General features: G+C 43.7%; 12 protein-coding genes across 12 annotated transcripts; 7 read left to right on the top strand and 5 right to left on the bottom strand.

Annotated features, from left to right (window-relative positions):
* Positions 1-442: 442 nt before the first annotated feature.
* Positions 443-2,747, bottom strand: O0I10_001838 (uncharacterized protein; the record flags this gene model as incomplete). Its single annotated transcript, XM_058481927.1, has 3 exons — positions 443-506; positions 559-2,263; positions 2,324-2,747. The coding sequence occupies 3 exons, from the start codon at positions 2,745-2,747 to the stop codon at positions 443-445; spliced, it is 2,193 nt and encodes a 730-aa protein (XP_058347058.1).
* Positions 2,748-4,768: 2,021 nt separating this feature from the next.
* Positions 4,769-6,121, bottom strand: O0I10_001837 (uncharacterized protein; the record flags this gene model as incomplete). The annotated part of the gene is made up of 3 exons (XM_058481926.1): positions 4,769-5,710; positions 5,780-5,910; positions 5,974-6,121. The coding sequence occupies 3 exons, from the start codon at positions 6,119-6,121 to the stop codon at positions 4,769-4,771; spliced, it is 1,221 nt and encodes a 406-aa protein (XP_058347057.1).
* Positions 6,122-6,650: 529 nt separating this feature from the next.
* O0I10_001836 (uncharacterized protein) lies at positions 6,651-8,207 on the bottom strand (the record flags this gene model as incomplete). Its single annotated transcript, XM_058481925.1, has 1 exon — positions 6,651-8,207. The coding sequence occupies one exon, from the start codon at positions 8,205-8,207 to the stop codon at positions 6,651-6,653; it is 1,557 nt and encodes a 518-aa protein (XP_058347056.1).
* A 1,183-nt stretch (positions 8,208-9,390) lies between these two features.
* O0I10_001835 (translation initiation factor SUI1) lies at positions 9,391-9,721 on the top strand (the record flags this gene model as incomplete). Its single annotated transcript, XM_058481924.1, has 2 exons — positions 9,391-9,423; positions 9,491-9,721. The coding sequence occupies 2 exons, from the start codon at positions 9,391-9,393 to the stop codon at positions 9,719-9,721; spliced, it is 264 nt and encodes an 87-aa protein (XP_058347055.1).
* A 1,394-nt stretch (positions 9,722-11,115) lies between these two features.
* O0I10_001834 (uncharacterized protein) lies at positions 11,116-12,159 on the top strand (the record flags this gene model as incomplete). The annotated part of the gene is made up of 2 exons (XM_058481923.1): positions 11,116-11,229; positions 11,293-12,159. 2 exons carry the CDS (start codon positions 11,116-11,118, stop codon positions 12,157-12,159), a joined length of 981 nt encoding a protein of 326 aa, XP_058347054.1.
* Positions 12,160-14,119: 1,960 nt separating this feature from the next.
* Positions 14,120-16,185, top strand: O0I10_001833 (uncharacterized protein; the record flags this gene model as incomplete). Its single annotated transcript, XM_058481922.1, has 4 exons — positions 14,120-14,178; positions 14,255-15,372; positions 15,431-15,747; positions 15,805-16,185. 4 exons carry the CDS (start codon positions 14,120-14,122, stop codon positions 16,183-16,185), a joined length of 1,875 nt encoding a protein of 624 aa, XP_058347053.1.
* A 739-nt stretch (positions 16,186-16,924) lies between these two features.
* On the top strand, positions 16,925-18,126 carry O0I10_001832 (uncharacterized protein; the record flags this gene model as incomplete). The annotated part of the gene is made up of 6 exons (XM_058481921.1): positions 16,925-16,982; positions 17,051-17,250; positions 17,302-17,332; positions 17,427-17,434; positions 17,510-17,877; positions 17,955-18,126. The coding sequence occupies 6 exons, from the start codon at positions 16,925-16,927 to the stop codon at positions 18,124-18,126; spliced, it is 837 nt and encodes a 278-aa protein (XP_058347052.1).
* Positions 18,127-18,447: 321 nt separating this feature from the next.
* On the top strand, positions 18,448-20,280 carry O0I10_001831 (uncharacterized protein; the record flags this gene model as incomplete). The annotated part of the gene is made up of 10 exons (XM_058481920.1): positions 18,448-18,625; positions 18,687-18,900; positions 18,964-19,038; positions 19,100-19,217; positions 19,277-19,385; positions 19,449-19,511; positions 19,573-19,739; positions 19,793-19,840; positions 19,902-20,073; positions 20,138-20,280. The coding sequence occupies 10 exons, from the start codon at positions 18,448-18,450 to the stop codon at positions 20,278-20,280; spliced, it is 1,287 nt and encodes a 428-aa protein (XP_058347051.1).
* Positions 20,281-20,594: 314 nt separating this feature from the next.
* Positions 20,595-24,607, top strand: O0I10_001830 (uncharacterized protein; the record flags this gene model as incomplete). The annotated part of the gene is made up of 14 exons (XM_058481919.1): positions 20,595-21,349; positions 21,403-21,526; positions 21,589-21,693; positions 21,760-21,846; positions 21,905-21,989; positions 22,045-22,085; positions 22,145-22,480; positions 22,537-22,602; positions 22,668-23,108; positions 23,163-23,529; positions 23,583-23,635; positions 23,694-23,817; positions 23,875-24,218; positions 24,272-24,607. The coding sequence occupies 14 exons, from the start codon at positions 20,595-20,597 to the stop codon at positions 24,605-24,607; spliced, it is 3,264 nt and encodes a 1,087-aa protein (XP_058347050.1).
* A 201-nt stretch (positions 24,608-24,808) lies between these two features.
* O0I10_001829 (uncharacterized protein) lies at positions 24,809-25,477 on the top strand (the record flags this gene model as incomplete). Its single annotated transcript, XM_058481918.1, has 4 exons — positions 24,809-24,811; positions 24,903-24,996; positions 25,088-25,247; positions 25,318-25,477. 4 exons carry the CDS (start codon positions 24,809-24,811, stop codon positions 25,475-25,477), a joined length of 417 nt encoding a protein of 138 aa, XP_058347049.1.
* Positions 25,478-25,657: 180 nt separating this feature from the next.
* Positions 25,658-26,119, bottom strand: O0I10_001828 (uncharacterized protein; the record flags this gene model as incomplete). The annotated part of the gene is made up of 1 exon (XM_058481917.1): positions 25,658-26,119. The coding sequence occupies one exon, from the start codon at positions 26,117-26,119 to the stop codon at positions 25,658-25,660; it is 462 nt and encodes a 153-aa protein (XP_058347048.1).
* A 113-nt stretch (positions 26,120-26,232) lies between these two features.
* O0I10_001827 (uncharacterized protein) lies at positions 26,233-27,312 on the bottom strand (the record flags this gene model as incomplete). Its single annotated transcript, XM_058481916.1, has 4 exons — positions 26,233-26,312; positions 26,421-26,514; positions 26,593-26,785; positions 26,849-27,312. 4 exons carry the CDS (start codon positions 27,310-27,312, stop codon positions 26,233-26,235), a joined length of 831 nt encoding a protein of 276 aa, XP_058347047.1.
* Between the last annotated feature and the right edge of the window lie 327 nt (positions 27,313-27,639).

Here is a 27,639-nt window from a genome sequence, read left to right as displayed (position 1 = left end):
TTGTGTGGTAAGTGTGTGTATATAGACTTTGATATATATGTTGTTGTTATTTGCGGTAGGAGAAAGAGAGAGAAAAAGTGAATACAAAAGAGGCAGAGCACAAGAAGAGGAAAGAAAAGAAAACGGAGACGCAAATGCAAATCAAGCAAACATCAATGACTGGTACTCATCCATTGCTTTTCCGACCTTGCACACACATGACTCTTCTTTTATATCACCCCTCCCTCCCATAGTACAAGTGTAATACTGGTCGCAGCAGCCAATGTCAGATGTTTAATTGCAATATTTGGGAGAAGATATATAATTCAAATGATTCACAAAGGGGAAATGAACATCGATGTATGTGTGTGTGCGTGTGTGTGAAGAAAGCAGCAACAGGGAGATAAGGGATACGTGTGAGCGGATAATGTTGAAAAGGAATATCATGCAAGGGAATGTGTTTTTAAGGTGCTAAACAAGTGGCCTTGTTACGTAGATTGCTCTTGTGTCGTTTAAGTGCATCCAATCTATGATAATGTATATAAGTATATGATTATACATTGTATTCTTGTAACTTACCGAGAGAAAGTCTTATTGCATCCAAGGCATTTGTGAGGCTTATCACCACCGTGAATCTTTGCATGGCGTTTGAGATCATGGTTACGGCTGAAAGCGGTTTGACAGACTTCGCATACAAAAGGACGATCATCTGTATGGGTACGTGAATGACTCTTTAGGTTGTAGAGGCGAGCAAAGGTCTTTCCACAATTGGGGAAGAGGCAAGGGTAAACGGTTTGTGTCTGGTTGTTGATGGTGGTGGTAATCGGTGCTGCTGAAGCATAAATCGACATGGCAGCGGATTGAGTGTCAGCCAAAGCTGGATCAGATCTCCGTCGTTTGCTACCAGGTGTAGCACGTGGAGCAGGTTTAGGTGGTGGTCGATTGGTTGCAAGTCCTTGTTGACTCGCTGCCATGGCAGCCACGGCTGCTGCTACTGCTGCTGCACTACTGCTACTGCTACCATGGTGGTGGTTGTTGTTGTTGGCACCTGTGTTGTTTGTATCATGGCCATTGCCTTGTGCAAACGGGAACAAATAAGGATGATTGCTGACCAAAGCTGTTAATGCAGCTGACGGTGATGAAGAAGTAGGCGATGTGATGGGAGATGTGGAGGGTTGTTGTGGTGCAGAGGACGACGATGATGATGATTCTCCATCCCTCCTTTGCTGTTGTTGTTGTTGTTGGGTAAATTGTTGTGCGTAAATGGCAAGAGCTGCAGCATCAGCAAAGTTGCTAATGGTTTGTTCAAGAGGAAGGGCTTCAGATGTGGATATGGATGATGACGAGGATGTAGACGTATTGGTATGCGGATGGCTATTGTGATGAATCGTACCCAACAAGGCTTGTGAAAGCAAGGCTTCAATGGCTTCATGATTGCCTTCCTTGGCCTTTTCGGTAATCTTTTGCATGATGTCGCCTGCTCCACTCATGGCGGTTTGTTGCTGGTGATGTTCTTGTGATTGTTGATCAGTGGAAGATGATGGTGATGATGATGATTGTGTAGCTGCTACTGCTGCTTGTGCTGCGGCTGCTAATGCGGCTGATGAAGATGCTCGATCATCTTTGTTTTGTTGGAATGAAGGTGAAGGTGGTGCTGATCCTTCAACATCAATGTCATGTTGCCATTCTTCTTCATCACCACGAATCTTGCTACGTAACCAAGCAGTATCGACAAATTTGGATGCAAGTGTATTATCCCATCGTTGCTTGAGTTGTTTGCCTTTTCGACCAGGGATCATGTTGGCAATATCTTTCCATCGACCATAACCAAAGCGTTTGATGCCGGCAATCAATAGCTCGTCTTCTTCAGGTGTCCAATTGCCACGTTTGTATTCCTGATCACTTTCACCACCAGCATGCTGTAATTCCAAAGTAGATGCATCCACAGCTGATAAACCAGGATAATCAGCCACCAACATGACATTATCCATATCTTGGGATCGTTGCTCATTGTCTGGTTGTGCACATTGTTGTTGCTGCAAGTGTTGTTGATTGTTGCCATCCTCTGATGTATCATTGGGTTGCTGAGGTTTGGCTTCTTGGTGTGATAAGCCAAGCATTTGAAGCGCTGTAGCCGCAGTCGCCTGATCAATCCATTCCATTTCAGTCTTTCTCTTCTTGCTGGGAAGTTCATGGTTGCTTTCGGCACGTAACAAGGTCTGCAATAATTGTTGCTCACTCGTTGATGATTCATCATGACCCTTTTCCTTCTCATCGATCGATTCTATCATGATAATCTCCCTCAGCATCCATGCCATCCATATCCCATTATACAAAAACATACCAGGCTTCACTGATAAATGAGCGGCAACAGCACCAACGACATCATTGATATCACCACCATTATTCATGGCTGCTGCTTGAGCGTTTTGTAAAATGGCTGTTAAGGTAGCAATTGATGCAGCATCAGGCTCTTTGTGTTGCTCATGCTGTTGTTGCTGCTGCTGCTGCGGCGGCGGGGGTGAAGATGATGGATGATGTTGATGATGATGGTCTTGTGTCGTTAAAGAAGTCGAAGACTCTACTGATACAGCTTGCGTATTGACAGCATTCTCTTCCTTTGCCATTGTTGCAGGAATGACCATAGGAGAAGGACCTCGACGGTCAACATTCAAGTTGTTGTTGTACTCGGAATCATGTTGGTGTTGGGATCGAGACTTTTTGTCGTTGTTTGACTGGGGACCGGCAAACAAGTGTACTCGTGCCATGGTAAGTGCTGTAATACCATGTTATCGTGAGTGATTTCCATGTCCTTGTATGAAGAGTAGTGGTTCAGCGACCACTTGCTTATGACCTACCTCGGTGGCTTGAAGAGCAAGAGGCTTGGAAAGGAGGCTTGGTTTGCTGGAGGGGAAACGTTGTAAGAAGGGAAAGCTTCCCTCCCAAAAAGCTACATCCATCTACCGCAAATTTTTCAGACTGGTCCCTCGTTCTTATTGGTTCAGTCTCACCCTACCATGGAAGTCGCTCTTGAATTCCCGACCTCTTGTCATTCATGGCATTTCGTTGTAACAATAAACCTGGTTGTCTTGGATTCATCTTCATGATGGTGATGCTTGGTTACAATTGCTATGGTCCTTATTGCTCGTCAACCCTACCCTTTAAAATGATGCATCCTATTTATCCCCGCCCCATTGCCCTCCCACTCTTATCGTCTTCTTTTGCACACTTTAGTAGCTTGACAGCAACAATGATCCAATTACTATTTGCCATAACTTTGAGGATCTCGTAACCAGGCAACGCTTAATCCAATCTTGTTTTAAAAGCCTGACGAATGACACACACGCTACTAGAGAATGCTCTTGACGGTGCTTGGCAGTGACAACATGAACTTGAGACTGCGCCCACCACCCAATGCAGTAGGCCCAATCCATCATCCCGTTGCCAAGCAACGTGAGTCATATCCTCTCTATATTTCAAACACATACATCAAAGGATAACTTCCGGTGAAGAAGGGTATACATCGATTTCATATGATCATGTGAGCCATCATCACTAAAGAGTGAGACACAGAGACCAGATGAAGCTATCGTTAACAAGGATCTATCATTTTCTATCATGGTGGGGTGCTACACAGCATGATGCGCATGATAGCAAAAGTAGAACTCATGCATAGTCTGGTGCTTTTTCTTTCTTCTCTTGTTTTCCATTTGCATATGAAAAATACAAACGCCCCCATGACCTATCACACCGTTCATGCTGAAAACCAGAGGCTCGAGCGCAACAAAAAAAAAAGGTGATGCTGATAAAATGTGTAATTGATCTACCCGACAATGTCGGTGACCCCCTTCCATGATGACATTTCGACCCCATTCATGCGGCATTTAATGCACCATGCATCTTGTCACATCCATAACCTTTGACAACAACCATAGTGACCATACTTTTGAATCCATTGTTTCCACATACACCACCCCTCTTGGGGCGTACTTAGTAAAGTAGATGCCTTGGTGCGAGGGGGATAACGAAAAAAGTGGGGTGGGGTTTTAGGATTTCCGATGGATGTTCTGGATACAATATCTTCCGACTTAGTTTTTAGTAACAAGAATTGTCTGATATGCGTGTTTATCGCATTATAATGAATAGAATGACAAAAATGGGTCCTTTGTGGTACAAAGGCTGTGGAGGGCCATGAAAAAACAAAGACAAAAGGTAAAAGTGCTTACCCAATTCCTTGACTAATGTGCTACCGAAAAATCAAAAAAGAGTCCGATCCAACGCTTTTTGGGGGGAGAGAAGGAGACGTGGAGAATAATCACCGCTTGCTGTCGCGTGCACACACATGTGGGGATTATGTATGCAGCAGCAGGACATCAAGATGTTCCATGACAATGCACGTATATCGTTGGGGGTCTTTTTTCCTACCGCTTACTGACTCATGTGTCACAACGAATCATTCATCTCGTCATTTCAAAACGTGCTATATACGACATTTCCCCCAAAGAAGTGCACACACCTTGGCCACTACTAAGGCTAATTGTTACACTAAAACATGAGATCAAACGACTTTTTACATGATCCACACACTCGGACAATGGTCTTGAATAGAGATAAACCACACACAATTGTGATAACATTTTTTTGTTTTGAGAGCATAAGTACAACATAGATAATCGAAAATGGGAGGAGAAAAGATAGGAGGAGCATGAGCGGATAAGAAAAAAGGTTCCTAATAAAAGATGTTGGCGGGCAATAGAGGAGGAGGAATAAGACATATGAAAAAAAAAGATCAAGTCAGAGATGTTGATCGTGAAGGTTTGTAATTGCGATGACAGCTCAGCAACTGTTCACGCCGCTTGTGCTCGGTATTGAATTCTTCATCTGCAGGGATGTTGAGACTAGGAGCATTGGTGGCTCCATACAAGCGATGAAAACTACCACCATGTTGGGTTGTTGTTGCTGTCGTTGGGAGTGTGCTATGACGACGAGGTGATGCAAAAGGAGTGGAGAACGTGTTATGATGAGACGAAGATGATGGAATGTTAATGTGTGATGTCGATGTTGGGTATGCAATATTGTGTTTAGCTAACAACTCTTGCTGCATCCTCAACTGCTCTTGCAACAACTCGAGTTGTCGTTGTTGTTTCTTGTGAGCCATCAAGGCGGCAAGTGTCTCAGGTGCCAATCGACATGACGATGCGCTATTCTCGTTGCTGGCTGATGTCGTTGTCGAATAACGATGGCCATGGTTGTTGCCCGTAGTAGAAGTAGTAGTCGTCGTTTGCTGTTGATGGCGTCGACCAAAACGGCTCTCGACTTCAAGGCGTAATTGCAAGGATGCCAACTTGTCACGTAATCCTCGATTTCTTTTCTCGAGATGACGCACGTATTCAACAGCCTTGAATAGGATCGTACTCTTTGAATTGTTGATGTTCTTTAGAGTGGGGATGATATCAGTCAATTCCTTGAAACCGGTACGGATTGTATTGCGTCTCTTTTGTTCGCTAGCAATATGGTTGGCACGACGTTCTTCATCGGTTAGCAGATCACGTATCCTCTTGTCTTGGGGTAGCTCGACATTTGTATTGCTATCTTGGCTAATAACAGATGTTCTACGTTTCCGTGATGGGAGCTCTTCATGTTGTTGTGGTGCAGGTGCAGGTGCTGATGATGATGATAATGATGAAGATGTCTGTGCAGAGGGTTGTTGTGGAGCAGGTGGTGGCATTTCCTATGATAATTTCGAGATAAGCACATTTGGTCTGGATCCTAGCACATGAAAGAAAAAAAATCGACTCACCAAAGATTGCATGTCAAAGAATTTATCAAGAATGTCTTGAGCAGGTGGTTGAATACATTGCTCATCCTGCTTGGTGAGGAAAAAGTAATCTTCATCAGCAGGGATAGAGAGGCTTGCGGTTGGATCAAGGGCTTTTATGATGAAAATGTTAGTTGGGCTTTTTGATGGATGTATTGTTATCTCCAAATTATTACCTTCAATAGCACCGAAATCGTCAAGGTCTCCACCACCTACGCTTGAAGTACCTGAAAAGAGGGAAGGGGCGGTACCATTGGTGCTAGTACTTGTGGTGCTAGTGACACTTGAAGCCTTGTGTTTTGGGTCGTAAGCCTCATCCATCATGTTGGTTGGTGAAAAGAGAGGAAAGCGAAAAAGAAAAAAGGGAAAAGAGAACAGGCGTCAAGACAACGGCATAAATCCATCTCGTGTGTGCAGGTTTGATGTGGAGTCAGCAAAAAAGGTGAGCCACAGCGAGGGATTGGCTGCTGCAAAGTAGTAGCACCCCGCGGAACCTGATAATGGTGATGATGAATGATGGTGATGGCCCATTCAACAAAACTTGTTCCCCCCATTGTGCGCATTACGCTTTTTTTGTCATCCTCTCATGATCTTTTTCCCTTGGATAAAATGTCTCACCCCCCAATTACCATTGAACCCCCCGTAATAGCCCGATCAACCGGGTATCCCGGCTTGCACTTGCTCCGGTGAGCACACATGGTTTCACATGCACTCATAACACCACCATTTTCCTTCACTTTTTTTTTTGTCTTTCCCCACATTACTAAAACGGTGTTGATTCATATCATCAAAAAGCATATGCATTTAATCATAACAACGACTATGTGTAACTAGCCCAGTTTCAGGAACTGAATCATGTCGAAGAACCAGATGTCTCCTTGGCAGCTGCCAATGCAAAAAGTGACATGAGAGCATTGGTCACATGAGGCTGTTGTTGTTGTTGAATCGAATTGGTTGTCGTAGTAGTAGGTTGCTTATCTTTGGTAACAGCCATAACTTGGTCAAGATTCTGCAACATGGCAGTGGTGCGAGATAGCAATGATGTCAAATTGGTCACTTCACGTTGCAACTCGTGGCGATGAGCTTCAAGCATCTGGTGAGTTTTTTGAGTCGGGTTGAGCAGGGCGGAAACGGTTGCCATGGCAGCTGCTGTTGTGACGGCAGATGATGATGCACCTTGATCTTTGAACATTTCCTTTGCTGTAAGAGGTGGTGATGGCAAGCTGTTCAATGATGGCAATGATCGACTCTCGGGATTGAGTAAACGTGGCATTGGTTTCATAGGTGGCGATGGCAAGTGTTGATGATGCTGATGATGATGCTTATGGAAGGCATCAGGCTCAACTGGATCCAAGCGGCTATTTTCGGCTGTAGCAGCGGTGGTTGCAGGAGCAAGAGGCTGATTTGGTAACAAAGGACGCATGACATATTTTGCACCACCTCCATTTCCATTAAGCTCGATACGCTTGTTTCGATGAACGTCATTGTTGGGCATCAATTTGCGTTTACGACATGTCAACGATGCTGGTTGCTGTTGCTGTTGCGATGTTGTGCTGCTGTTGCTGCAATCGTCACCACTACTATTGCCATCATCGGAAGAAGCTGATGAATAATGATGCTGAGCTGCCATGCTGGATACTGTCACACGCTTACGTCGCTTGATGATGGAACGTTTCATGGTCATAGGTCGATGCACGCTGTGTAGTTTGTAATAAAGACCACAAGCATTGCAAATAGTGTTGCCTTGTTCATCACGACGCCATAAAGGTGTTGTTGTCGTATTGCAATTAGCGCATGAAAGAGCAGGTCGTTCTTCACCATCTTTCGTTGGTTGCTGTTGTTGAGATGATGATGGAGAAAGACGTGAGATGCAAGAAGTAGCAGCAGCAGCAATAGGTGTGGTTGTTGTTGTTGTTGTTGTCGTAATAGGAATGGAAGTAGGAGGTGCAGGTGCCAAAGCCACTGGAGTTGATGGTGTTGGACGCTTGATAGAATTACGTTTCAACCAAGGTGGGCGAGTAGTGTTGCGTGCCTTGAGATAAAGACCACATGCATTGCAAATGGTTTCACCCTGAGGAGAACGTCGCCAGAGTGGTGTTGTGGTTGTACCACAATTCGAGCACGAAGTCATCGAGCCATTGCCAATGTCCGATATCGCAGCACTGGAGCTGCTCGGCTCAACAGCAGAAGGTTGTTGATTTGAAATGGTTGTAATAATGCTGTTGCTGGAAGGTTCGGTGGCTTGCGTATGCTCGAAGCCAGCATGAGGCTGGACTTTTTTCACTGAAGAAGCGATCGGTACTACACTTGAGTCCTGGGGTTGTGTGATTGTATCTAAGGGGCACTTGTGGCATGAATCCACACTAGTTGCGGTCGATGGCTTGTTGTAAAAAGGCGATTTGACCGTCATGGTGGATGAAGACGTTTAGAGAGTCGTTTTGGTCTCAGTCAATGCTGCTGCAATCAATCAATCAATCAAATCTGTGTATGTGTGGGGGTCGCAACAGAGATCAGTTTGGGTCATCCCCATTTTTCCCCACAATTGCAGCAAAAGACTGGAAGAGATCATGCATACCAATAAGGTCCTTTGTGTCGAATATTTCAATGTAAAAGAAGTTGGGAAAAAAGAAGAGTGCAAATGCTGGTTGGAAAAAGGAGAAATAACGAAATGAGAAAAGAGCGACGGATCCCAAAAATACACGCCCCTTTTATCTCTTACTCACATCGGGAACAATGATTGGCTGATTGGCTCCTGATAACGCGCCCTAGCCTTGATAAGCGCCCGTGTTTAAACGACCGCCTGCGATTAGATTGACCAAATTCGTTACATCCGCGGGATTAGGTCATGCCTTGTTGAAAAAACAACAACAGAAAATGCCTCACATACCTTCATTATCATCCGTAGAGCGATAAACTAGATGCAAACATGCAACCATTCCTTGCCCGATGGTGCAAACGATAGGCCTTATTGTTCATGAAAAGGGATCCATCACTCGATCGCAGGGAAACTTTATCGTGAAATTGCGGAGATATTTGGGATTGTGTCGTTGTTGTTGTCCTTGTACGATCTTTGATAGTGTTGATTGTTGAAACAGATCCGAGCGTGATGTTGATGATGAAACGAGGGTCATAAGTTGGTTGCTTGAAGATAAACGCCATCCCCAAAGTCGAGAATCATAATCTGGGCCTTTCCATATCGAACACCATCTGCATTATCAGCATCCTCCTTGAATATTTGTTGACTCTGACGTGGATTGCAGATCATCACTATCGATAAAGGTATCATTTGATAGGGGATTAGTCAATGTCTTTTTCACATGCCCTCTTACCAGCACTGAGGTATATGCACAAAAGGTAGAAATAGGAGAACGCACGGGAGCAATTGCGATTGGATGACACCTACCAAACAAGGAACGGATCATGGTCCCAGCCGGCCATTCCGATTTCTGCATTTTCTGTCATTTGCATTAAGGACATGGAGCACAAAGACGTCTTCAACCCACCCCATCATCATACCGGTATAAAATCCTCTCTCTCCCTTGCGTATTCAACCTATCATGTATTCATTGTACATCCTTTAGATCCTTTTGACGATGAAAACAACGACGCCTCCAGTAGCCTTATTCGTAACGAACTAACCTCGCGAACCAATGTAGGAATGACACTGACAATGACATAGACATTCGAATTCAGCAACGCAATGGACGAAAGGCGTGGACCATCGTGCAAGGACTCCAGAAGCAATTTGACAGCGACAGGATCTTGAGGGTGTTGAAGAAGCAATTGGCATGCAATGGCAAGCTTGTCGATGACGGACTTGGGCAAGTGGTTCAGCTGTCGGGTGATCAACGTGCGAAGGTTGCTGAGTTCTTGATCAAGGAAGGCATTGCCAACAAAGAGGACATCCACATTCACGGGTTTTAGCTTTACCTTACTGATGATGGCCTTTACCACCAACACGTGATTCAAATTGACAACCCTTTGCTGTACACAATATGCATATTTCCATTCCATGCTTCAAAATAAAATGACTAAGCAATGACATTTCCTAAACAAGTGACACTTTTTATTGTACTGGGATCTTGTGTGTGTGCACGTGCATGTCTTTATATATTACTAGGACAGGAACATAGTCAAATAAACCGCAGCGAATGTGATCGCAGTGCATGAAAAAGCTGTCTAAATGATCGTCACGGGGGCGAATTCGCAGGAAAACGCAATGTCAGTTGACAGGTCATGGCTATTGCTATCCACCCGATCACCCACCCACCACATCCATTTGTCATTTCAAAGAAGGAAACCCCCATATCTTAGTCTGTTTTGTTTGCCTGGACCCTGGCATCCAGAAATCCGATAGGAAGGACCCTTCTTGTTAGTTCACTAGTAAACAAAAAAAAGAGACGTCTTGATCTCAACCACGCAATAGGAGAGAGTGGATCCACAACAGCAATAGTAGTTGCATAAGCAATCTACACATTCACACGTAGTAGAATACTAATATACACATCAAGGATCGCTGCATTGAGCAAACAATATTTCATGCAAGTTAGCTGTCATGCAAGTTGTGGCTAATGTGAGAATGATAGCAAGATAATCATCTATCAGCGCGGAATGAGCATGAGACATAACTTGATGCCCGTGAACATGCTTTTTGAACGATGATTGCCACTAACATTAGCATCGGATATAGGTCTTGTTTTGGCATCGACATTTATTATGCAAGATTGGATGTGAGTTGTAATCCCTTGGATGTGATGCATAATATTACCAATCTCCTCTTCCGTCAAAAGGTCCCTCCCCCCACAAGCATGATTAGCTCATTACTCTTTCTCCATGGAACTTCTTTGCAATATTTGTTTCCTTATTAACAACACTCGATTGAGGGAAGTCTTTTATTATTAGCATGCCCAAATTCTGTTTCAAACCATGACACCCATCCTATGTTGCATTAACCAGGGCCAGCTGGCCTGTGCGGACAACAACAACGACAATTGTGCATACACACAAATCCCCATAGCTATACTCACAGGGCCACTCGCAGTCGAGACCATGTATCATTGAGTAATCAAACTTGCATCTTGGGTTTTATGGGAAACACTCACGCACGTACACACCGAATGACGAATCCTTTTATGCATTGAATAACGACACACACGCACACAACACACGCTGCTTTCATCGCTGGGTGCAGATAACACATACACACACACATACAGCTCATTTTTGTATCTCTGGTCAGTATATAAAGACCTTCCATCAATCGTTTTCTTTCTCCTCTTTTCATCACAAAATCATCTCCTTTTATTCTTTTCAACGTCATGAACAAGCAACGACAAGATTCGACTCATCTTGAACCAGTCAAAGTGGGTGGTCCTCAACAATCGAAACGACCACGTACATCAACTGCATGCGTCCGATGTCATCTGAAAAAGGTAATTGTGCTGTATTCAATGAAAGAAAAAGACTTGTAATCTAACTGCGTATTTTTTTGATAGGTGCGTTGTGATGGTCGTCGACCTAATTGTGATCGTTGCGCTGCCAACGAAAAGATGTGCGCATACCCAACTCGACGTCGTTCACGCAACACACAACCTACGGATGTAGATCCATTCATCGATGATTTATCACAACTTGAAACTCGCATTCGAGCCATTGAAAGTGAGCAAGAAGCTTTATGGGATTTGATGCAACGCTATGATACTTCGGATGACTTGGTACCACGCATGGTGATGATTGATCAAGAAGTACAAACCTCTCGAGCTAGCTTGGCAAGGCAACGATTGCTTCGGGAACAGCATATTGCTCGTAGCAAACAATCAGCATCCGATAAGGCTAAACAGCAACAACAACAACAACAACAGCAGCAACAACAGCAATCACGCAAAAAGAGCATCAAGGAAGAACCTATTCAACATCATCAGCAAACCACAACTGCTGCGGTAACAACACCTGCAGCTGTTGCCATGCCACCACAACATCATCATCCACCACCTCCACCTCCACCTCCCGCATGTGCTGTACAATCGCCTTGGGAAGAAATGTTTCCAACGTTGGCATGGCCACCAACAACACAGCAACCAGGTGCATCACCCCAACCAAAAGAATGGTTTGATCAACCACCTCCACCCAATCAACAAGCACAACGCTTGCAACCCCCAACCATGTATGCATCCTCATCCACATCTACTGCTTCAAGCGGCTCACCACCATTTCATCCACCCAATGATATGATGATGGATTCATACGAGTTGATGAATTTTGTCATGGATGAAGAATCGCTTATGACTCATCCTCATGATACGACCACCAACACCACACCCACTACGGCAACGGCACCTTGGCTAGGTCATCCACGCTTGTAATCCTATAACAGCAGCGACAGTAGTTTCAATGGGGCTGGCTCCCCTTTTTCTCTCCTGTCTGTCACAAACATCACATACTCGAACCAAAAAAAATCCTACCCCCCACTTTTACCCTTTTACATCTATAGTCATCTTTTTCCCCTTCCATATGGAAACTTTATTAAAGCATGTTGCATCCATGTTAATCTACTTTCAGTAAGATCAGGCAGTTTGCATGATATCAGTAAATGTTTTTGACCGGGCAACTGGAAAAGCATGTCATGCAGTAAACGATAGCCCGAGTACAAAGCACATGTATGTGTGTGTGTGAATGTAGCTTTTTGTCAATGGACATTAGTAGAAAGCGTGGAGGGGGGGTTGTGGTCCAAGCGTTAGCTGCGGATGGGTGGTAGAACCAATAATATCCACATGGGGGTTGTTGCCTATTCTGACGTTGATCCGTGAGCGTATTGCTCGGTAACTTGATCGGCCAAAAAGCTTCTTTTCGGTTTTTGCAACACGTACACTTTGGTGACAAACCATGCTGCCATGTATAAAGTTCCATGTGGTTGTGGTTTTGTGTGTGTGTGTGTGTGTGCAAGTACGTGTGTGTGTGTGTAATGCTATGCATCTCCTGGATGACTCGTAGTTGGTTCTCAGCTATTCATGCTTTGGGGTAGCAAAAAAAGGGTGACATAGTTACGTCTAAATGACAATGTAAAAATGGCCAATAAAGAATCGACGACTGGTCTATTGTTTTATCGTCAACGATAATGGGAGAACGTGAAAAGGTTGACATGATGCATTTTCAAAATACGAAAAAGTCATTGTGATGTTGCAAACTGGACCAGAGAGCTCCTGCTCTTTGTTTTTCATCTCGTCTTCTGCATATGTACACACACAAACACACACACGCGCGTGCGCACTGCTACTACTACTATACAGCTTATCGAGCATGAATGATGCCACCAAGGCTAAAACATGCAGCAGCAACAAGAACCTCCTATCATGGATCCCTTGGATGATTTTTTCTTCAAAATGTATATCAGACGTAGTGCACATTCTTTAGCATGACGATAAACGAGAACATCAAAAGCAGACGTCATGTGTGTATAGGGAGCACAAATGATGATTGTAGCGAGTACGATACGCTCATTACGATGATAAATCGACAATCCATACATTATGCTTGTTGATGTTTGATAAGCAACGAGAGGGAAAATGCAAGCCAATGGTAGGCTGATGATGGTGGATCGTTTTCCTCCTTTCCTGGTCCTGGTTGTGTGGCCGATAGATCATCAATACAATGCTGGTTCACTCGCCAATTTACCATTCTGCTGAGCCATCTCCATTTGCTGCATGATGCATGGTGGTGCTTTTTCATTTTTCATCATCCCTCCAGATGGCTCTTATCTATCTTCTTTTTGCTTGAATTATGATTACTCAATGCATGAGTCACATCAAATTGGGTCATGTGAACCAATGCATAAGAAGAACAATATGGATCATGGTCAACGTAGTATTAGATGTAGATGATGATGATGATAACATTGAATGAGAAGGAAGGTGTTTTAATGCCATGAATGAAGAACCCTTAACAAATGAGGAAGGGATGATGATGAGAACAAAGAAATGAGTGCACCCAAACAACAACAAAGAGAAGTAGATCATTGAATGCGTGTGTATTAACGGGCGTCTAGAACAGCTTTTGTCATCTTTAAATAGCAGATAAAGAGCTTCAATTTGCAAGATGTGATCCACTTTAGTGAGCGATTATAATGAACCCATTACTCGAACAAGGAAGTATCCTTTATTAGCAGCTAACCACGATTTACAAAGCACAGAGGTCATTGTCCAGAGAGGGAAAAAGATGAAAGTCCGCCAAAAAGGGAATCCTCGCTGCACGCGCTATCTTTTTCATTTGTACAAAACGTTCGCTGGCTTCGCTTTCACAGACACCTCACTGCGTTCGGCCAACACAATGCCCACTTGTCCGCAATGTCAATCGACCAATACCTTGCTGAAAAGTGCTACTCAAGGGTGAGTTGATATTCCAATGTCATGGCGTACTGAATGCTTGTTGATCGTCTTCCTGATCCTCCTTTGTATTCTGTAGTCAATGCAGGAACTGCAGGGCACGGTTCACAATCCGCCACCAACGACAAGAGTGGGACGATCATAGCCAACAAGCCGGTCCAAGCAAAAAGGATGGGAAGCGAGCAATGTACAATGCGAATAAGGACAGCGCAAGGTTCACAGCCAACAAACGAGCACGCTATGAAGATGACAGTGATACAGAACCAGCTCGCATTGATCGACCTGCTGCTATCAAAGAGGAAATGCCATCATCATCTTCTTCAGCATTCAACACACGTAACGCAATGGTCTTTTCACTATCATCAAAACCGAACCACAACACCAAGGACACCAGCAATGGTCGACGACGACGCGATCACACCGATGACGATGATGATGATGATGATGACGATGCAGAGGACGACTTGCTTGAAAAAGTCAAGAGAGAGGAACTTGATATGATCGATGACGATGATTATGATGACGATGATGACACGCAAGACACCGATTCATTATTACAGCACTTCACTAAGCGATTTGCAAAGCCATCGGCGTATAAAGCGACTGGTGCGTCGATTGACTTTGATGACGAGGATGATGATGATATGATCGATGAAGATGTTTCGAATCTTGGAATCAATGACAGTCGCAATACACGTGCAACTTCTTCAAGGAAGACGAATCACAATGAAGATTTATATACGTGGGATCTGCCGATCAAGAAACGTCGCAATGAAGATTTATATACATGGGATCTGCCTATCAAGAAACGTCGCAACCATGGTCGAATGAAAAAGCAGGCACATTCATCACAACGACCACCTCGGCATCGCTATGACGATGATTCAGAATCAGATTTCCAGCCTGAAGGTGACGAAGATGACGATGACGATGAGATGTTGGATAGCGAGGATGAAGAATTACCACCACAAAGAAGACCTGTTGCCACTCGTTACCTTCCCAACCAGTCGCAAGCATTTAAAAGGCCACTTGTTAAGGCTGCAATCGAGCAAGACGACACTGAATATGATGCTGCTCCTCCCATCAAAAGGAAACAGAAAAGGGCGAACATGACAATGGATACAAAGCCGACAAAGAAACCAAAGCCGATGACGCGTGATTCGGTCTCAGTGGATGTGGTTAGTAAAGTAAAGAGAGGTAAGCTATCATTTGTACATCCAACATCAGCCTTCTCATTGCGTGTGTGCATTTGTAGATAAAGGCAAAGAAAAGGCATTTCGACCCGATCCGATGTTTTCAGATGAAGAAGATTATATTGCATCCGACTACGAGCAGACGTCATTTGTTGATGGACAATCCCAGCGGAGCACTCAGGCACCAGAAGAACCAATGGATCCAGTAAAAGCTATGCATACACGAAAGTATGTGCACAAGGTTCCGAGACCTGGCAACAAGTACAATCCTTATCTCCTTTTCAACACCGCTATGCGCAAGGAAATCATTGCTACGGATGCATTAAGTAACAAGGAGGTCAGCCAAAAGATTTCACAAATGTGGCGAGATCTTCCAGAGGTAACCTATTACTTTGTTCGTTCTCGATCTTATTCATGTATTGACTTTTGGGTATAGGAAGAAAAGCAGAAATATCGTGATGAATCCAAACGACTCAAGGAGGAATTCTATGACAAGCAGCGTGAACAGAAACCGAAGTTGCCACCGAATAGCTTTGTGCTCTTCAGTCGTGATATGTATCCCAAGCTCAAAGAAGAGAATCCAGATCTCAAATTCCAAGATATCAACACCATCGTCACCCGAAAGTGGAAAGAACTTGATGAGGCGTCGAAGAATGTGTACCAGGAACGGTCTTTGGAAGCTCGGCAAAAGTTCATGGAAGAAAATGCTGAATACTACAAGAAATTCCTGGACAATAATATCAAAAAGGCGCAACTCACAAAAAAGCACAACAAAGAGAAGTATCAGGAGCTGGCTGATTGGTACAACAAGCATTAGCAGCGACCACCATCACTTTATGTATATGATCGACCCCCCTATATTACATAGTAATAAATCATCATCTTCCATACCATAATGATCACCACCCATAATAGTATGCCTCTTGAATAATACGCAACTTACAAATCAATAGGTACGGGTGATTGAGTCTCATGGCTTATCCACATGTCATCCTGATAGAGATGGGTAATAATGTGTGCAACTAGCGGAAATGCGGGCCGGGAAAAACAAGTAACGATACACAGAGCATTTTGTGTTCCCTGGAATGGCCCCATTCGCATGAATTGTCGTGTTTAATCGATTGTTTTATCGACCCTTTAATGAGAAAATGATATTGCTAGCAGCATTACTGGGTGATAGACTATTGTCATCTAGATGATTGGAGGGACCCCTTTGTTGGGTTTTGCTCGTGCACTAATGCCTTAAATGTATCGGGGGTTGGTTGCCGACATTGATCCGATGGGCATGCTACCCTTGACGACGGTGGATAGACTACATGGATACGGGAACCAACATACTTGTCTCGTGTCATAGCAATGAAAAAGAGAGGATGTGGTGATATCATGTGAGATAAAAAAAGGGGGCTACCAATGCCAAGGCCTGCTTGAGAACCCGTTTTGTTTTGGACATGTGCCGTTGACGTTCACTGCGTATACGTCAATTTTAGTCTTCCCCGCTCTCTCGTGCTTCAAAGACTTCTCTTCTTTCTTGTTCATCTCTTTCTCACTGATTCGCCATGCTCATCAAGGAATACCGTGTCGTCAACAATTGCACCCAATCAGAGTATCAAATTGGCAAGTATGGAAGCAAGGGATGGGATGTGTCAAGACGCTTTACTGATGAGTATATTCATAACTAATAGGTCAGCTCTATGCAACTGCTATGGCTTCCAAGGAACAAACGGGTGGTGGTGAAGGAGTCGAAGTCATCAAAAACGAGCCATATGAGAAAGAGAATGGTGAAAAGGGCCAGTATACCTACAAGATCTTTCGCTTAGCCTCACGGGTACCCGGCTTTGTACGTGCATTGGCACCTGCTGGTGCATTGGATCTATATGAAGAGGTAAATGTTTCATCTATTCATGTTGACCAAATTTCTAATATGGATGTTTAGGCATGGAACGCTTACCCATACTGCAAAACAGGTAAAAATTGGGTGATGCATTTTACATGGGTGATATGTATATTCACGGGCTTTTCCTCTTTCGACGCCTTGCGTTTGACGTGTCATGTTTCTAGTATTGAAGGTAATTGGGATTTATGAGGAGGAGGTTATGGTCGAGAACAACGTATGCTTAATTGGTGGTCATGTTGGTATTTAGAATGGCTACATGAAGGACAACTTTTCCATTGTTTATGAAACCTTGCATGTGGACAAGTCCCGTGGCGAGCTTACCAATGCACTTAAAATCTCGGATGCTGATCTCAAGAAGCGAGAAGTGATTTTGATTGATGTTGCCAACGACAAGGTTGATCCCAAGGAGTACAAGCCTCAAGAAGATCCTAGATTGGTGCATTCAACCAAAACTGGACGTGGACCCTTGACTGAAAAGGATTGGATCAAGACGTGTGAGCCTGTCATGACATGCTACAAGTTGGTGTACATTGAATTCAAGTGGTTTGGTATTCAAGGCAAGGTCGAATCTTTCCTTTCAAAGACGATCCATAACCTATTCCTCAAGTTCCACAGGTAATGGCGTTATTTAAACATGTATTATCTACTATGATCACTAATGATGATGATGATGCTATTCTATATGTCAAAAGGCAATTGTTCTGCTGGATGGATCAATGGTATGGTATGTCGATTGAAGATATCCGAGATCTGGAGGAGCAAATCAAGAAGGATTTGGATGTTCAACGTAAGGAAGGACCTGCTGTGGTTGTCCCATCGCCTTCGGATTCTGCCAGTATTGCCAGTAGTAGTAGACATCAATAGCCCTCCCACCACCCATCATTCTTCTTTTTTGTTTTTCGTTTATTGTTTTGAATTTGTGTTCCAGTTATGCTTGTCATTTTTCTCCCATCACACACAATACATGCATCGGTCATTGTAGACTGATAGACAGAATCCCATTCATTCAAATAAACATATCCCCCATTATCGAGAAACTACATTACAGCATGCAATTCCTGCAATGGATGGTGACACAAGAATTCCCGACCGGGCTTGCCGTCATTGGTGGGCTCTTTCGCACGCTTGCCGTTCTACCTCTGTTTTTCGTTTTCCCCCTCATCGATCGTTCGCTTCGCCCTGGCCATGGAGACCCTTGAACAAGAAAACCAACGCTTACGCCAACGCATTGCTGAATTGGAGTCCCAACTAGAATCCAAACCAGTCAAACAGCAACATTCCTTTCAACAAGTGGATCGGCTTAGCAATCCAGAGATCCGACGCTTTGGCAGACAATTGATTCTCCCTGACTTTGGCATTGAAGGCATGTTGCTTCTAGGAGTCTAAACATCATACAATGATGGCTAACCTTTATTGGCTTATAGGTCAACTAAAGCTACGCAATAGTTCTATTCTTGTTGTTGGTGCCGGTGGTCTTGGAGCTCCAGCATTGCTGTACCTTGGTGCCGGGGGCGTTGGTCGACTTGGTATTGTGGATCATGATGACGTTGATGTTTCCAATTTGCATCGCCAAGTGATACATAAGGAAAGGACTCAAGGTATCAACAAGGCTGTCTCGGCAATGATGGCTGTTCACGAGTAAGGTCACGTGACGTGAATCGATTGACTGGATAAGCTGATCCGCTCCCTCCCTTTCAACAGAATCAATCCTGGATGCCATGTCACACCTTACCCAATACTCTTGGATAGCACCAATGCATTGGATATCATCAAACAGTAGGTGGAAGGTGAAAAGTATGGGTAGATTACATGATGATGCTCATATAACGATGTTCAGGTACGATGTGGTGCTCGATGCAACTGATAATGTGGCCACTCGCTACCTACTGAATGATGCATGTGTTTTGGCGGGCAAACCTCTTGTTTCAGGTAGTGCTTTGAGAATGGATGGCCAGGTAACCTATGATGCAAAAGATTTTTGGCCAAGCAATGTGTTGACTAGTGACAATATTAGCTCACGGTGTACAATTACAATGGTGGTCCTTGCTATCGCTGTTTGCATCCTGTACCGCCTCCTGCTGAAACTGTGACCAATTGCTCGGATGGTGGTGTCCTTGGCGTAGGTAGGTTCTATTCCATCCATAGGAGAGATGCATCATATTCAACAAAGAACAATACTTTTCTAGTACCTGGTGTGATTGGTACCCTGCAAGCCTTAGAAGCAATCAAGATTATCACTGGATCAAATGGTAAATACATGCAAGAGGGAAACTAATGCAAACTAGCAAACGCTGACTTGACTCTATTTAGCCAATGATCCACCAAGTTTCTTGATCTTTTCAGGCAGCTATTCACCCATGTTCAGAACAATGAAGCTTCGTGGAAAACGAAAGGATTGTGTCGTGTGCGGAGAAAATCCTACAATCACAGCTCTTATTGACTATGTCCAATTCTGTGGAGCGGGCGCAAATGATAAGGTAAGAGAGTGATCAAATAAGCATTGTGATGGAGCATTGACCTTTGGACTTAGGAGCTTTCACTTTCTGTTCTTGAACCCAAAGAACGCATCAATGTACAGGTTAGTCTTTGTGTTAATTAATGGTATTCTTTGTTATTTACATGCCCCCTCCCTTTCTTAGCAATACAATGAGGTGGTAAATAACAACGAAGCACATGTGCTCCTCGACGTACGGGCACCAGTTCAGTTTGACATTTGCAGTCTTCCTGGCAGTCTAAGCATACCATTGGCCAATTTGGAAAAGAGGATATCAGAGTTGAAGAAGGATATGGAGGCAAAGGAAACCGACAATGGTACGGATAAGCTTTTTTGGGGAATTGGGATTCTTTGTGTATTGATTCATTATGCTCTTTATAGTCTACGTAGTTTGCCGGTTGGGTAATGATTCTCAATTGGCTGTACGATTGTTACAAAAGCATGGTATTACAAATGCACGCGATATCTCTGGAGGCCTATACAAGTGGGCCACTGATATAGATCCCAATTTCCCCATATATTAAGTAGACTTTATGGTTTGTTTAAATGTTATATAAAGTTGATAGAGAGCATACCAATGTACAAGAGCGCTATCATGCACGTTCCTTAATCTTCTAACTAAGCAATGACTTAAATCCCATGTACGGCAAAGGCACCATAATGGATCCATACACCAATAATGGTTCTTTTAAACCAAACAAGGATAATCAGGGTCAAAAGCGGATCATCTCAACGCTCCGTCACATAATGTCTCGAGCTTCTCGGATCTCGTGTGGGTAGGTCTCTTTCTTCCGCCACGCGACGTCTTTCCGCTTGAACGCACACACGCATACACAATATGGGTACAACACCTCAACACAACAGCGAAGAATGCACATCCTCAAGTACTTCTCGAGACAAAGAAGACAACATAGTCGACAACAATGACAACATTGGACTCACTACAATGGCAAACGACCCCATTCAACTACGACGACCCCGCCATGCCTATGAAGCATATTCAAGCAGCTATTCAGCCCATGGATCGCAATCTGATATCCAAGATGACTCTGATTCCAATTACGAAGGAGGATCGAGACAGCAATCGGCAAGTCCTAGTATCTTGTCACCGTCATCGTTACGAGATCATACCGACCAAGGCACGAACGACAAGACACGACTATTGTACTGTTTACGCGCACGTGACAAGCGACCACGAGAAGACAATGACACCAATACCCAATATCAAACGACACACATGTCTTCATTGAGATCCAGTGCAACTGTCAGTGCCATCATTAGCAGCAGCGAGGACGATGATGAAGATGAAGATGAATTTGGATATCCTTATACTGCACCACCACTCAGGAAGAAACCTAGGCTCGAACAACAGCAACTTGATGTTGTCAATGCATCCTCAATACCATTCATCGACCAAGTATCACCTAAACCACTTTCCAACCTTGACCAATCCACCACCGATCGTGATCAATTCCGATATTCGCTTATGGATCCCAATGAAGCCATCGAATTTTTGACCAGAGTCAAGTATGCGCTGGATCCAGGAGAGTACAATCGATTTCTTGATATCATGCGTGCAGCCAAAAGTGATAGGTAAGGGATCAAAAGAAAATATCACGATTTTTATGCTCATGATTCTTCATTAGTCTGCCTACTGCACAAATTGTCGATTCAATCTCCAAAATATTTCGAGGACAACGTGAGCTTGTTGTGGGTTTCAATCGCTTTTTACCTCCAGGCTATCGCATCATCTACATTCCTGGTATAGACGTAAGTTCGTCGAGCAAGTTTCTCTGAAATACAGATTACTGATCTATCGTATATGATGTTAGCATAAACACCACGAGGCGGAAGCAGAACTTCTTTTGGATGAGTTTAAAGACCATCGAGGACCTTTCGAGTTTCAATTGGCTTACAACTTTATGATCATGCTCAAGGTGGGTTAGCTGCTGCTACTGGAAAGGGGATCCAATGATTGTTATTGACTTTATATCTTTCTATAGAAACAATTGGCTAACAAGCCCGATGTATATGGGAGCTTTGTGAAGACGTTGAAGGATTATGAAGCAAAACGTTTGAATGGCAAGGATGTAAGTGGACTTGGGAACAAAGGAAAGGATAAGCGTTGAGTATTCATACAATCTTTAGGTATTTGACATCGTAAAGAAGCTATTTGCCGATGAGCCGAAGTTGATTCGAGAATTCAAAAAGTTTATCACTCATTCTGATGGCGGTATGTTATATACATCTCTACTGCCTACCTCTCAAGCATGCTAATTGGATAATAGAAGGAGAATCGATTGATGCGCTTGGCGAAGTTTATGCACTGGTAATTATCCTCTAGATGGCATCGTATCCATCCTTGACTTCTGACTCCTTGAATACTAGAAGAGAAAACAGCGAAGGCAATTATCGCTAGAAGAAGAGATGGCTCTTGTATTGGAGAATGGTCAATTTTTCGAGCGTGTACGGCGGTATATCAACAACCAGGTCTCACACCAATGCTTTCTCGAGCTCGTCAACCTTTTCAACCAAGGCATTATCGGTGTTAAGGCGACAATCAAAAAGGCGGCCGACTTCCTTAAAGGAGACCCAGCATTATTGGACGAGTTCAAGCATCTCATCTCATATGGTGCTACTATGCCTGTCGCTGATGGTGTAATGAAGACCAATGGTCACACAAACCCTGCACAGACCATTACGAAGAGCAAGGACAGCAAACGAGTAGGTTCAATAAGGATGTTGTGCGCCATATTACTGTTACTCATATAGTAACATAGGAAAAGCGAACAAGGATGAAGTTATCGAATGATCCTGGTCCAAGCTATCGATTAATATCAAAGCAGGTACGTATATGGATAACGAAATGGATGATGCACGTATTTACATGCATTACTTTTTTGGACGATAGGCCGATAGTCCAACGTGTTCAGGGCGTGATGCGCTTTGCAGTCAAGTATTGAATGACAACTATGCGTCGCATCCGATTTGGGCGAGTGAAGATGGTGGATTTATTGCATCAAAGAAGAACCAAGCTGAAGAGAATCTCCACAAAGTTGAAGAGCAACGATATAATTTGGATCGATTGATTGATTCGGGAACCAATCTGCTCGGCTTGTTGACACAAATGTCGGATGCCATGGCGAAGCTTTCACCCAAACAGCGATCAAAATATGAACCTCCAGCATTTCTCGGTGCAGGCACCATGATGGCCTACAAACTTGCCATCGAACGATTATACCCCAAGGAGGCCAATAAGATTGCTGAACTACTACAAGCCAACCCATCACAAACCGTTTCCCCTGTACTCAAGCTGCTAAAGACAAAGCTGGAAGAATGGAAAAAGAAAAAGGTAAGTTCTTTTAAATGCACGTGGAGGAGCATGATAACTAATTCAACTTGATAGGCCAGCTCAGAAAAGGCATGGAAAGAAGCTGAAAGGGATAGCTATTACAAGGCTCTCGACATTAGCAGCGGATCCTTCAAGAACATCGACAAAAAGATCATCAGCAACAAATCACTGATAACCGAGATTGAGTGTTTGCATTTCGAACGGCGTGATGATACTCGTACCGACCCGCCACACATGACATTCCATGTTTGTGATCGCAATGTTGTCAGTGATATCGGAGAGCTTTTATCACTTTACATCACGTCTCGCATGGATTACGGCCTCAACACCATCAGGACCATGAAGAAGTTTATATCCAAGTTTATCAACTCCTTTATGAGCGGCTCTCCACCATCACCAAAAGACGAAAACCAGAACAAAGGTACGTTGTGAAGCATTCATCTTGTCTTGGCGATACTCATGATATCATGGTAGTAAACGGATTTGTGGCAAACGATACCCTCTATTGCTTTACGCGTCTATTCCAGGTATTTTTTATTCTTACATACGTAAGGTAGCATACATTGATAGTGTATAATCTCATAGATTCTCTATGAACGATTCGAGACGATGAAAGACATAGCCAAAAGATATGATCAGGACCCTGAAGGCACCAAGGAGAGATATCGTGCTGAGCTTGACGTGAAGGTCAAAAAAGTGAAACATAATGGTAAATCTTGTTGTGGATATAGAGAGAGTTGAAGGAGCATGCTGACTCGTGAAATAGGTGTGAACCTTACATTTTCGGAAGGCTATTACGCTACGCTACTCGACCTCGTCCGAGAAATGATTCGCAACGGCATTGATCCTGGTGATTTTGAAGCATGCGCACGTTACATCTTTGGTGTGGAAGGCTATAAGCTGTTTACAGTGGATAAGGTGCTCCATGCTTTATGTCTCCAAGCCAATCACGCGGTGACGGATCCTGATTCACGTGACCTGATGAAGCTTTACGCTGACGAGGGTGAAGGATTACCATCGGCTACATTGGATACCGTGTCATATTATTATCTCAAAGCCAAAGAGATCCAATCCAAAACTTCTCGATTGTATATTCTATTTGCATTCACGGTAAGTTCCGGGTGGCCAACGTGATACACCTATATCTTATTTTCCTCGAATAGACTCCTGAAGAAGCAAACAAGTGTACAGTATCCATCACGCTTATGACGCCTGAAGATGAAATTGGCAATGAGAGGATCAAAAGCTATGAAGACTATGTGGCAGCATTCAAGAATATGGGAGAGGAGACATCTACAACTACTACTACTACTGTACTGGGTAATCATGCTCGACCTCCGTTTCTCCGGCGTAACTTGCAATCGATACCCCCTGGCGACGTGGATACTCATAGTGGGCTTGAACACAAGATATGTCTACATACCTACAAGTTGTTTTATGTCATTGGGACCGAAGATTACATGTACATGCCACGACGACGAGAGCGAACAGGGCAATAAAAAAGATGTATTATAATGAGGGATTGTGCCATGTCTCCTAAAAAAGTAACGTTGCTGTTGTCGGAGGAGGTATAATGCTAGTCGGATCGTAGACGTCAGCAGACTAACGCGACCTACTTGGTATAAGGTGTGGCAGCCCGCGCTTTGAGTCTCGATTTCTTTTTTCTCTTTTTCTTTACACAACACTCTTTTTCGAAAACAATGGTAAGTTTATTATTATCCATATAAAGACATTTTGCCTCTCTGCATACTAGAGCACATTGTATTGATGGATATCTACTTTGTCCTATTCTAGTCGTCTGGTGTCGCAGTCAACGATCAGTGCCTCGAGCTCTACCAGGAATTCAAGCTTCGCAAGAGCTACAAGTACATCATCTTCAAGTTGTCGGGTAAGTGAAGGATTGGCATTATCCAAAGGAATGGGGAGAACCCGAGAATTGGCGAATGCTCATGCTGTTATTGTGTGGGGTGGATGAACAGATGACCTTAAGGAGATCGTTGTTGAGAAGGCTGCCGAGACTGGCAATTATGATGAATTCCTTGCCTGCTTGCCTGCTGATGAACCCCGTTATGCAGTCTATGACTTCGACTATGAGAAGCCTGGTGAAGGTCAACGATTCAAGATCACTTTCTATTCATGGTAAAGTATTCTTCGGAGGAGGTGGGGGGTTTTTGACGTGAATGGGATGATTCATTTCAAATGCTATTAGGATTCCCGATACTGCCAAGGTTCGCCAAAAGATGTTGTACGCTTCCAGTAAAGATGCTCTTCGCAAAAAGTTGGTTGGTTTGGCTATCGAAATCCAAGGCACAGACTTTAGTGAGGTTGAACACGAAGCCGTGTTAGAAAAGGCATCCCGCTCTGCTTAAAAAGCATGTATACAATTATCTCTCTCTCTCTCCATACTCTCCTCCTTTCTCATCTCATCGCCTCCATTGTGAATAAAGAGACAAAAGTTTTATAAGCACACACACCACGTTATTGGATACCCTAAATTATTGTTTATCAAGAAAAAACAAATGAAAAGAGCAGAAAAACAAGCGATATTACTACTTGACAAGGGGTTTGGCAGGTGATGAAGGGTGTGTTGGTGGTCTTTCCTGTGCTATGAAACGCCCGGGATAGTGTACTTGATATGAATGATCGACAGGAGGCATAGATGACGTTATTGGTGGTGAAGGTGAAGCCACGTGATTGGTAGTGGATGTTTGATGTTGTTGTGGTGGATGATGATGGATGGGATTGGATGATGCAATATTTGAGTCCTTGGAGAATGATGGTAATGCTGTGGATGACGAAGAAGAAAATGATGGTAATGGGTGAGAACGAGTTGAAGATTTGGGTGAGTGACGATGTTGTTCATCTTGACGTTGTGGTACATGTCTTGGCTGCTGCGATTGAGGCGGCTGATGTTGTTGTGGCGATGATGCAGTAGCTGATGGTGGCGGGGATACTTGTTTTGTGGATGATGGTGGTAGACGTTGTTGTTGATGTTCAATGGCTGTTTGCATTAGATGAATATCACTCTCGGCATCTTCTTGTGTCAAAGGAACAACTATGGAATGTAAACATCAGCGGTTAAGGATGATTTTCTTCCTCATTCTGGACCCCGAATATAAGATTGTTATATGATAAAAAGGATATCAAGCCGTGAAGGGCGGTGTAGCGGAGTCCAGTTAGCCACATGCTGATTGTCCAACGAGCCTAAATTGGTGTAGCCAAATATGCGTCAGTTTCTGATGCTTGCTGTTGTTGGCAGTATTGGGTGGCGGGGCAACACACAAATCATAACAAATGAAAGGAGACACTTACTGGTCACATTATGCGTATAATACTCCTGCTCGAGTTTACTGATCTGTTGTTGCACTTGTTGCATCATGTGTCGCCGGAATGCTTGCTTCTTCAACTGTGATAACCCGTGTGCGTCAATAATGGAAAGGGAAAAAAAAAACCTTGCAAACATAAAGAAAAAAGGGATGTTTACCACAAGATGATCCTTGGATGCCTTACGAATAGTATCAAGAACGGCATTTTGATTCTGAAGAGCGAGTTCATATTGAGCCTTGGTGACACGGATCCTCTTCTCTCGCTTGTTTTCAATCTCTTTGAGCAATCGTAGATACTCTGGATGGGTTCCATTCTTGACGGTTTGTTCCAACTCGTCCAGCTCAGCCAATCTTGTATATTAAACAAAGGTATCATTAGCAACAAAGATGATGCATGCATATAACATTTAATACCTTTCTTTCATTTCAGCTTCACGTTGAGCTCTTCTAGCTTCTCGTGTCTCTTTTGTCATGCGTTGCGTAGCATTCCGAGTCTCTCTTTCACTTGCTTCGTTACCAGACTTTGTACGCTTTTTGCCATTGATTGCGGTGTTGGATCCGGAAGTAGATCCCGTGCCTCGTCGCATCCGTTTTCTTGTATTGATCGGCTGTTGTTGTTGTTGATGTTGATGTTGATGGTCTGTAGGCTCAATGGATTGTGAACGCGTTACACGCGTAGGAGAAGTGGATGCTCGTGAATCATCGCCATCATCAGCCCCTTTGGAAGGTGGTGGTTCGGATGTTTGCTTTGTACTATTAGCCGCAGAGCGACTTGCTCGTCGAGTGAGGATACGAGTTGCAGGAGGCTCGTCAGCTGGTTCCTCTCTTGCGTCCTTTGAATCTCGCAAGTCGGGAGAGATCGCTTTTTGCTGTGACATGGGCAGAGTTGATAGAATGGGGAGATTGCTGACAATCAAAATGAGCAAGAATAAAAGGAGTGGAAAAGAGAGAAAAGAGAGACACACAACTCACACAACCCACATCCCACACAATGTGCCGGGGCGGTTAGCGAATTAAAGGCGGACGCCGCACAAAAAAAAACCACCGTTCTTGGGGTCATCAGGCGCAAATCATCACCAACCAAGGAAAGAAAAACAACCAATCTTTCATCATCATCCTCATCATCATTGTTGTTGTTGTCGGTGTAATGATATGATATTGTACTCCACCTTCACCCAACCCACTACCACTACTATAATCAGCAT

The sequence above is a fragment of the Lichtheimia ornata genome, assembly GCF_029851405.1.
Source record: "Lichtheimia ornata isolate CBS 291.66 chromosome Unknown scaffold00005, whole genome shotgun sequence".
NCBI classification, from domain to species: domain Eukaryota; kingdom Fungi; phylum Mucoromycota; class Mucoromycetes; order Mucorales; family Lichtheimiaceae; genus Lichtheimia; species Lichtheimia ornata.
Note: the sequence above shows the minus strand (reverse complement) of the source record. Positions and strands in the feature narration are given on the sequence as shown.